Genomic DNA, 10,392 nt, shown 5'->3' with positions numbered 1-10,392 from the left:
GGGGGAAAAATATCGTTGAAGTATGAGCAAGTTCAGGAGAGACTGGTCTCATGGCGGAGACTCAGGAAGACACCATCGAAGAAGGGACTGTGCTGATGAGGAGCCACATACCAGTTATTCGCGGTAAGACTATAGAGATGGCTAATTGATTTGACCACCCAGAATGTGTTGGTGCCTTTGAGGTGAACGGTTATTAAAGGATGCTAGAGAGTGAAATCAGGTTGTAGTGGTAGTTAAATCGCTTGGGCTTGAACCCTGACTAGTTTATGACCCTGAACAGGTTACTTAATCACATTTTGCCTTAGCTATAAACCGGAGATGATTATCTCATGGTGTTATTGAAGTAATAAGTGAATATGGATTGAAATGCTTAGAAAAAGTACTTTGCTCGTGGTTACCACGCAATAAAATTTTAGCTGCTGTTAGAGTAGGTTGGAGAGGGTGGTGAATGGTAATGTATACTAATCTTCATTTGAAGTCTGAGACAAAAACCGCATGTGCATGCTAGAATGAAGGAACTTGATAAGCCTTTACTTATGAATAGCAGATAACCAAATCTGTTACTGAGACCGTTGGGATTCAGTTCAGTGAGGCTAGATTCTTCCAGAATGTTCCAGAACTTTAAACCGTTCTCCACCAGTCATGCGCAGTGTGGTTGCATACTTCGCCAAACTCCACCCCTTTTTCCTATAGGCTACAGATCTAGTAGGTCTTTCCTCGCGTCTCTCATTGGTCTTCGGCTAGCCTTGGCCCCGCCTCCTGGAGCAAAGAAGCCCCCCTATTGGGCCGTTTGGATGATCTTTGCTTGTCCCGTGTCCCTGGGAAAATGGATACTTTTGGTTAGAGTATCTAGTTTACGAAAGCCGAGGATTTTTTTTCTTCCCAACGCAGTAGATAAATAGCTAACAAATGAATACAGGAGGCAGATGGGAGGGTACGGTCGGAACTGAAGGGAAGTGTACTTAAGGTTGGAACATCGGGGTGCTTTTAACAACGGACCGAGCTACTTCCGGGAGAGAATGGGCGGGTAGGGAATTCGGCGTTTGGCGGGTTTAGCTGTCTTCCTAAATATTTGGTCCTGCAGCAGCCGAGGGCACCCGACACGTGAGGAGGTAGTGACGCCGCCACTGCCAGAACAGACTGCTTCGGGCTCGCTCATGGCCACGTCTGTGGTGAGTGCCGGGGCCGCGGCAGGGTGCCGGGGCGCCGCGGCTCGGGCAGCTGAGGGGAGGGGCGCTGGGGCGGGCTGGCTGGTGGTCACGTGGTCCAGTGGCGAATCAGGGCCGGGCCCGCTGGGCTCCGGGGGCGGGACTCGCGCTCTGTAGCCCCTCTTGGTCCGTAGCCCACCTATCCCCCCACCGCCACCCCAACTCCCGGCGTCTGTGCAGTCGCTTTCGGATGCTGGAAAGGACCCCGAGATGGGAACTGGCGAGAGGCGGCAATGTTGGCTTCTGTTTATGGCTTGCGATCTTTTATTTTATTCTCCCTTATTTCCCTCTACAAATAACTTTCGGTCACCTGACAGAGAAATGAAACGGGTTCTTAATTCAAATAATAGGCTGGGTTCAGTGAATGGCCGGGGAAAAGGTACTTATTAATCATTCCGCAGGAGAAAACCCCAACAGCATTTCTCGTCTTCGGTTCTGCAATTCTTTGCAAACGCCGGTGAATTTTTTACGTAATGTGGGCAAGTTTCCTAAGTATGTAGTTTTTCAAGTATTTCATTGGCCTTTATTTCGTAGTCTTATTATAATTTTCCCCACGGAGCAACTCCTGGTCATAACTTCTGATTCAGTGCTCCATCCCCCGCCTTTTTAAAGGTTCAGACCACATCATTTTTATTAAGGTGAATGTTTTGTAAAATATTGGAAGGCTACAGTACTTACAGCACCAGTTACCAAGCAAAGATTATCAATTCCCCTTTGAAATGAGAAAAAATTCACTGAAGAGGGATGAGTGTGTCCTAAATACACGTACTTTAAAATGGGGGGAAATGTAAAAACTGGAAACTCTTGAGCCCTGAACTTTATAATGTCCAAATTTATATAGAAGAATATGGACTGTGTATGGAGCTACAAAGTGATTGAAATAAATGCTCAGTTTTTGTTGGTGGGTTTGTGTTTGTTAGGAGTTGGAGGGGTGGGTAATGTACACGTCTAAATTTTTTCTCGTAGGATTTTAAGACTTATGTAGATCAGGCATGTAGAGCTGCTGAGGAATTTGTCAATATTTACTATGAGACAATGGACAAAAGAAGACGGGTGAGTGTTATAGACTCTACTACTCTTTGTTAAGTACCAGGGTTTGTTTGTTTTTTTGTTTTGTTTTGTTTCGTTTTTTCTTAGCCAGCCATTCATCCGACTTGCATAAGTGATCATTGTGGACTTGTTCTTTAAAAGTGCATTGTTTAGAGAAGGATGGGTATGATATTATGGAAGTGCGGGCTCTGGGATCCTGTCAGCTTTGCATTTACCTAGCTCTGTGACCTTGGGCAAATTGCTAACCTCTCTTAACCTCATTTTATTTATAGGGTGGTAAATGGCAAGTAACTTACTGCACTTTGACATGGGGCTTGACGTATGTTTACTTAAATATGTTATCTTTTTTTAAAATAAATAAATAAATAAATAAATAAATAAATAAATAAATAAATAAATAAATGTTATCTTTTTTAATCCCATCATTCAGCCAGTATGCTTAAAAAAAGCATTAGTGCTAGTGAAGGAGTCTGACATTATAGGGAACGTTCCTTGATTTGCTCGTTTAATTTCCTATATTAGTAATTTCTGATTAAAGCTCACAGCTGTAGTTAGCACTCACAAATAGGATGCACATGGCTTGGATACTTTTAGTTTTCAACAGAGCAAGTTCTCTTGTCATCAGCTTTTTTGTTGTGATGTATCCGTGAGTCGTATCTTCTAAGTAGTTGTTTCAGTCTGTGCTGGAGTCTTGCCTAGGTCTCTTATCGGCATAGGACTGCGTTAGAGAGCTTGCTTTATGCTGCAGGTACAGAAGTTGATCTCACAAAATTTCTGTTTTTTTTAAGGCAGAAGATAAAAGAAGTTTCTGGTACTGATGTTTGACAAGGGACCTGACAATGGATGTTTATTGTGTCTTGCTGCTTTCAAAAATAAAGTAGCAAAAAAAAAAAAAAAAGCAACATAGTTTTATTACCAGAGTCAAGATAAGGGGCTGGTCTTTTCATCCAAGTGAAATTTTAGGATTAAGCAAATAATCTGTCCTGTGACATGCTAACCTCCTGTGACTAACTCCTGTGCCTAAGGGGTTAACTGTTGAATTCTGCCTTATATGGGGCCTTAACTTACGTGACTTAGCAAAGACTCTGCACTAGCAAGTACTTGTGATTCTTTTGAACAAAATACTGTGTTTGAGTAGTAGTAAAAGAAATTCTTCCTAACACATATGACATTAAATGGTTCAAACATTCGATGATTCACGTGTACGTAAGCACTAGAGTTGGAGTGTCCGGGTAGGACCCGATTGACAACTTTAATTCTCAGAATTAAAAACTGGAGGGAGACTAAACCTGGTTTGGGGCTGCATGTGCATGAAACTCATAATCATTTAATTCATTTTAACAAACAGAAAGCAAAACTTCAAAACCCTCTTCCAGTTTGGATGCAAAGTGTTTTTGTGGCTGAAGTAAAATCATCTCTGTTAAAGCCAAGATTAAGAGGCAGACCTTCCTTGCTCACATTATCTTCCAGCGGGAGGGGGCAAGGAGATGGAGGTGGAACTATGGAAGTGTTTATATGCCACCTGTAACCCTTTGATCCATTTCTATAAAATGCTTCCCCAGAAACAAAAATCTTTACCTTTTTTTTTCTTTTTTTTTTCTCTTTAAGGCACTAACCAGGCTGTATCTGGACAAGGCCACTTTAATATGGAATGGAAATGTTGTTACAGGGCTGGAAGCCCTAAATAATTTTTTTGAGATGTTGCCTTCTAGTGAGTTCCAGGTCAATATGTTAGATTGCCAACCAGTGCATGGTAAGATCACATTCTTTCAACTTCTTTTGTTTTCCTTTAGTGAGCACTGAGCTTGACCGCCAAAAGCAACAAGCAACTTGTAGCGATAGAAATAATTATTTTTTTGAACAAGTTAAAAACGAAAAATTCAGTCAGATCAAAGTTTTGGTCTTCTTTTAGATGCGTCTAATTCCAGAGGACCACTAGTAGGTTTTGTTGGATAATATGATTATGGTTTATTAAAAATGAGTGAGAAATTGAGGTTCAATGTGCTTTTGGTTGATGGGAGAGGACTAATTATCTATTGTCCCTGAATAAACAGCTGCCTTTTGTGCCTTGAAATGTTTCCAGAGAAAAATTATAACAATTTCTGGTTAATGTTACTATCTTACAACCTCCTAAAATTTCACAGAAGAAATTTATTCTGTTATGGGGAAAAAATGATTTGGCAAGAAGGAATTTGATTCAAGGTAGATTGATGCGATATGTACGATTGACCTCTAGGTGGGGTCCTAAGCGTCAGAAGTAGTAGTTTAGGGTGATTTTTTTCCCTCTTTCATAGTTTTTGAAAAGAACAATAACTTAAGGCAGAGTAAGAAAAAGCTCTTTTAGAAGCCCAATGAAATATTAATAAATACGGAAACCAAATGGTCCTGTGTTAGATATAAGCTCTTCATTTTGAAACTTTAGAGTCCCCAAACTCCTTCTGGACTGAAAATAATTTTAATATGCTTTGAAATGATAATTCAGTTTTCTGCCTTTGGGTATGCATGCTCAAGCTAAAGAAAGTTTATGAAACTTTTTTTTGTGTGTTAAGTTAGAAGCAATGTCGTTTAAGCCTGAAAATCTGCTGCTTTAGAGATAGAAACTCTGACCTCTTCTCTTTTTTTTATGTGGGTAAAGAGCAAGCTACTCAGGCCCAGACCACAGTTCTTGTTGTGACCAGTGGAACTGTGAAGTTTGATGGAAACAAACAGCACTACTTCAACCAGAACTTCCTGCTGACTGCCCAGTCGACTCCTAACAACACCGTGTGGAAGATCGCAAGTGATTGCTTCCGTTTCCAAGATTGGGCTAGTAGTTAAAAGGGGGCAGAAGTCCATTCTTGTTTGGTCCATTAGTTCCAGCAACATAAATTTATGTGAAGTAGTTCATTTTATTGTGGAGGCACTATAAACTGATACGTGCTGAAACTCTTGTTTTCTTTAATACTTTTTTATTCCTAGCAGCACCTTTTCTAGCAGCTGCCCGTTTGGATCGTTGCCCTTAACAGCTTTAATGCTAGTTTTTTACATGCCTTATATACATTTCACTAATGACATTCTTGTGGTAATATTGTACACATGGTCTCTGTATTAACATACGCACTGTGAGCCCAGCCTATTGCAAAAATGAAACCCTTTTCTAATACTATCTATGGGATATCAGCACAGCAGAACTCTCTGGGAGGAAGTGGAGTTTTTTTGGTTGTTGTAGCTTAATTTTTTAGTAAGACACATCCCTATTTTCAGTAAATGCTGGTAATGAAGTTTTAATATAAGGCTTATCCAAATCAGTTCAGTGAAAACATTACTAATTTAGGTTTGCATAGCCGCTCTGACACATTAGCATGTAGAGATGTTCAGTAGTCTTTTTTCGCATTAAGTAATTGTTTCATGTAGGCATGTTTTCTTATGGAGTGAATGAATCTACTAAAATTGTTCCGAGTTAATACTTGAGTATTAGATATACTCAGTGGTTTAAAAGCAAAACTACTTAAGATTTTTCTTGGCAGCTCCAAGTTTGTAACTTTAGGTAACGAATGGTAGTGGCAGTAATAGCTTTAATGGGAGAATGGGGAGTGAGAAGTGGAGAGGATCCAAGGTGGGCCAAAAGTTAAGGAGGGTGGCCAAATGGTAAATTTTTGGTACTTGTTTTCTACCTCCTAAAAATGTAGCCTATTTTTAGGATTTAAGTCATAAATTATCCTTGCCAAATGGTCCTGAGTGTCACTTTTGTTCAAAGAATGCTTTTGAAAGGTTTTTCCCGTGCACCTCATACTTTTCACCAATCTATGTCTCAAATTTATTCAACAACTTCTGGGGGTAAGATGTCAGTAATAATGCTGACCCTGCAGGGTCTGACAGGAAAGTGGGAAACAAAGCCATTGCTATCTCTTCGGGACACTCTTAGCTTCTAAGTCTTCCATGTGAACTTCAGGCCAAAAGTCTCCTATGTATTACCCATCCCCCAAAGTTAAGTGATTTGTTCTCTGTGTTTTACACCGTCAACTGCATTTTCTTTCTTTCTTTTCTTTTCTTATTTGAACTTAAAATTATTTAATTTGATGATTCGTTCTTCTGCTGAGCAAATAGAACTGTTTTAAAGCATGTTCTTGTCATGTGGCTAGCTCTTGGTCTTTTAAAAGAGAAAATAGGGGACAGCAGATTTTCATAAGCTCCTAGGCTTCAAAGGAACAACTTGATTCCTGTTCCATCTCAAAATCTAAAGAGAAAAAGCTAGCTTTGGTTTTTGTTAAACTTTAAATTTTTCTCCATTCTTGTGTTTATTGTTTCAGTGTTTTTAAGATAAATGTGCCAGCTTCGTTTCTCCATCGCACCTCAAAGTTATGGTTTCTCATCACTTATTCTGAAAACCAGCAATTCATTTACTCTTGCCCCAAACGACACATTTTACTTCTGATGTGTTAACAGAATAGAATTAAATATGGGAGAATGGGGTGGAACCGAAATGTAGCCCGCACTCTCTTGTAGTACTGATCAAAACTTCCGCGTTCTAGTCTACTCCGAGCGAGCTCATTCCAACTTTGGATTGGCCGTCTCATCCTACACCTTGAGCAGCACCAGGCAGCACCCGGACACTGGCCTGTCCCTTGTAGAGAACGGTCTCAAGTAAAAGCTGCACATAACTAGCAATAACTGAATTGAGCGGTTATATTGTATGTTTTAAGACTTCTATATACCTTGCTTTTTCCAAACTCTGTAGAACTTTTAAATGGCTGGAACTACTCTTGTATGGACTAAGACTGTATTTTTGACATGATATTTTTGTAACTTGAAAAAATAAAATAAAATTTGCCTTGTGACAAGTTTTCTCAAGCTTGTTTTAAGGTCTTTTGATTTTTTTTTTTTTTTTTTAAGGCTCGAGGTAGTTTCTTTACAAGAGGAAGTTTTTCAAATTAAAAAACACACGATAGAATGTTGAAAACAGTGGTTGACAACCTGGATTTTGTCTTTTCTCTAGCCCACCTTGTTCTTTTCCTATCAAAAATTCACACTCGTGAGATCACCTGTTTGAGGGAGCAGTGAGGTTTCCGGTGAGATATTGGAAATTTTAACCTTGAGAAACTTTAGCCAAAATGCTGGATTCAGCAGGCAGTTAAGCCAAAAGACAGTTGGTTTCCAGAAAGAAGGGTCCCATTTATTTCAATTCTACCTTAAAAATATGTCACCAGGCACTTGGAGAGGAGTGAGAAGAGGCAACAGCCCTTGAAACCAACTACCATTTTCCATCTCTTCACAGATGCACTTATTTTTCACAATTTAATATCCCTGAAATTGGCATGGATCCTAAATTGATGCCAAATCGTAGTTGAATTGGCTTTCCCCCCCCTTTTCTCAGTAGTACCAAAAATACTGGCGAGCCACACAATCAGTGGCATCTTAGACGAGATTGATGAAGTACAGTAATGAGTTGCCTAGATAAAAATGGTTAGGAGTCTACTTAGGTCTAAATTTGTAGGTGTAGTGGGAGGCAAAGGCTGTAAGCCTAGGAGGCTCGTCAACTCAAGATTCAAATTCTGTCAAGGTATTTGTATGACTAGCTCTGTATGGCTGGAAGAGCCATGGACCTTATTTAAACATGCATGAGCCTTGGTGAACTGGAGTCTTAATGTGTGCCTGGTTTTTGGAAATTACCCAGTAATATACGATGTGTCTAAAAGATAATCCCGGTGAGGTTAAACGGTACATGTGGTGTATGGAAAAGGAGCAAGCAGTCCAAAAAAGGCAAGAAGATATCCTGAGATCTCTTATTCTGGAATATTGCTGGATTGACTTGCTTGAAACTAGTGAGGCAGGAAATTCAGTAGAAGGGGACTTCACTTGCTAATTTGTGTTATTTAATACAGGGTACAGAAAGGATACGCATGGTATAAAGGATAAAGATCTATCTAGGGGGAAATGGTAGGGCATCGTTGGCTTTTGGATTTAACAGTTGGCTCCATACAATGAAAATATTTCTTCAAAACACCTGGCTACAAAACTGCTGTATTCTATTAATAAACATTTGCCCTTCTTTGCCAAATGCAGCTTTCTGTACAAAAGAGTTCTCAGTGACCCTGTGTGGGCTATGTAAGTCAGTCTTTCTTCCTAGAGAAGCACTAAAAAGAGGAAACATATTGTTGGAATAACATATCCAATGAAGGGTCTTAGGATACAGCCTGCGTCTCAGATTGAGGTGTATGATCTTCTAGATCAGTGGCTTTCAAAGGCTTTGCTCTAACATATAATAAGTACAAAATACCACAATCCAGCGCACAGATGCATGCATGTGACAAACGAAATGTTATGTCCAAAATAAACCTCATGCATACTACTTGCAAGTTGTTTCTGGTACTTTCTATCTCATTGTACTACTTTTTTTTTTTTGAAAATTCTGATCACAGCCTGCTGTATAGATTTTTCCAACTTCTTAATGGACTGTAGCAGCAGTTTGGAAAACAAAGGAACAAGCATGTAATTTTCAGTATCGCTTTCTAGTGGGGGGGTGGGGTCGGGCAGCTTCCGAAAAGTGGTGCTATGTGTCAGCCATGTCACCGTGACTTAGAAATGATCAAAAACTTCCTCCTCTCGTATTTGCGTGCCATATTTGCAGAAAGCCATGAAAGGCAGCACTGTTTTCCTCCCATTCCTTATCTTGCACCCAAAGTTCAGAGCTAAGAAAGCAGCCGTTTAGTCTCCCGACAGAATCCGAGAGGCCTGTGTGGCAATGAAGGCTGGAAATGGGGAGGAGGTGCCCGATTTCAGGTGTCCAAGAAGAGCATTGAGAAGGCATTCTGGCAGAAACCCTCTGATGAACATGGTCTAATACTGCATAAACTGTATTTTGGTCTATTTTAAGTCAATCCTGTGTGTGCATTTTTTCCCTTTCCTCGTGGACATTCCAGACATGGCGCATCAGCCCCCGGGTTTAACATAGGCTGTGGTGGTCTCGATGGAGTCAGTCCTGGTCCCAGACCCAAAGGAGACCTGTATTCTAAGGCCGATTTTGTGACCTTTGGTGATTCACTTACTCTGGGCTTCTCTGGCTTCGGCTGTGGAGTGGAGACTTGCCCGTCTGGCCCACCAGGTGGTTGTGAGGCTCGAATAAGACAACAGATGTGAGAACGCTGCACAAGACAATGGCTAGGTGTCTTTGGCTTGGCCATTGGCTTTGGCCTCTCCCCAGATTCTGGTTCTTTGAGGGTAAAATCAGGTGACAAGAGACTGCCGTCCACGACCACAACTTGTCACTGCCTGTGCGAGACTTCGGCTCCACAGCGAGGCTCAGATTAGAGCAATACAGAGAGAGAGGACTGTTCTACTCTACAAAAGAGATGTAGGCCCTTCAAGGGAAGCAAGAATAGCAATCCGCAAATGTCTTTCTGAGAGGTCTTTCTGTCATGGGAAGAAAAAAAAATGGCCTGGAACATTACCGATTCCAGATCTCTTCCACAAGGGCAGGAAATCGGGGAGAGGAGTCTGCAACACGAGTGGCGGGCGCCACCAGCCCCCTTAGAGCCCTGAACCTCCTGAGCTGGGCAACATGCACTTTATTCCCCTATCCTTTTGTACTGTTCCTGAAAGAGCCTCTGGGGCTGATTCCTCTAATAAGCTTATTTGTCTGTCGGTGGCACCCCAGATTCCCAGTGGTCTGGGCCCCACCTCAGAGGCTAATAATTCATTGGCTTTGGATGCTGCTGGAGAGAGAGGGAAAAGGCAAGCCTGGGAGAAGGGACCAGAAGCGAAATTAGCTGGCAGGGTGGGGGTGGGGGCAATTGGGGAAATGTTGCTTTCCAAACAACTGGAAAGAAAAGGGGAGGAAGTGGGAGAGAGAAACCAGAAAATAGAGGCTCCCTTGGACAGAGGATTTATAATCACTCTGGGAGGGAAGTCGTGGTGGTTAAGGAAGCCCTTCCACCTTATAATAACTGCAGCTAAAAACGTAAATACACTCACATCTCTCAGAGACCAGTGGCAAAACTAGGAACTGGGAGCCTCCTACATCTGTGCCCCTTCCTCCCATCTTTCTGGGGCCCTACTTTGTTTTGCTTCCAAAGGTCCCCACAGTTGCAGACTCTGGACTATCCTGCCCTCTCCTCAAATCCCCCTTCCCATCACATCTGGATCTCCTGTGTCCTAA

The 10,392-nt window shown here is 41.4% G+C and overlaps 1 protein-coding gene across 3 annotated transcripts; it reads left to right on the top strand.

Moving 5' to 3' along the window:
- Nucleotides 1-820: 820 nt before the first annotated feature.
- Nucleotides 821-7,034, top strand: NXT2 (nuclear transport factor 2 like export factor 2). 3 transcript variants are annotated; one of them, XM_032392752.1, is made up of 4 exons: nucleotides 821-1,172; nucleotides 2,175-2,261; nucleotides 3,867-4,011; nucleotides 4,894-7,034. In XM_032392752.1, exons 1-4 carry the CDS (start codon nucleotides 1,158-1,160, stop codon nucleotides 5,073-5,075), a joined length of 429 nt encoding a protein of 142 aa, XP_032248643.1. In that variant the 5' UTR covers nucleotides 821-1,157; the 3' UTR covers nucleotides 5,076-7,034. The 3 variants fall into 3 exon arrangements, with proteins under 3 accessions (XP_032248643.1, XP_032248642.1, XP_032248644.1); XM_032392751.1 differs by lacking the exon at nucleotides 821-1,172 and adding an exon at nucleotides 1,367-1,443; XM_032392753.1 differs by lacking the exon at nucleotides 821-1,172 and adding an exon at nucleotides 1,530-1,587.
- Nucleotides 7,035-10,392: the final 3,358 nt, after the last annotated feature.

The sequence above is a fragment of the Phoca vitulina genome, unplaced genomic scaffold (genome assembly GCF_004348235.1).
Source record: "Phoca vitulina isolate PV1807 unplaced genomic scaffold, GSC_HSeal_1.0 scaffold69, whole genome shotgun sequence".
In the NCBI taxonomy this organism is placed as follows: domain Eukaryota; kingdom Metazoa; phylum Chordata; class Mammalia; order Carnivora; family Phocidae; genus Phoca; species Phoca vitulina.
This window is presented reverse-complemented; position numbering and strand designations above follow the sequence as displayed.

Excerpts from the sequence above, each read along its gene's own strand:
- NXT2 (XM_032392751.1), top strand. The coding sequence starts at position 1,399 with ATGCTGGAAAGGACCCCGAGATGGGAACTGGCGAGAGGCGGCAAT. Across the intron at positions 2,262-3,866 it reads CAATGGACAAAAGAAGACGG|GCACTAACCAGGCTGTATCT; the intron begins GTGAGTGTTATA and ends TTTCTCTTTAAG. Across the intron at positions 4,012-4,893 it reads AGATTGCCAACCAGTGCATG|AGCAAGCTACTCAGGCCCAG; the intron begins GTAAGATCACAT and ends ATGTGGGTAAAG.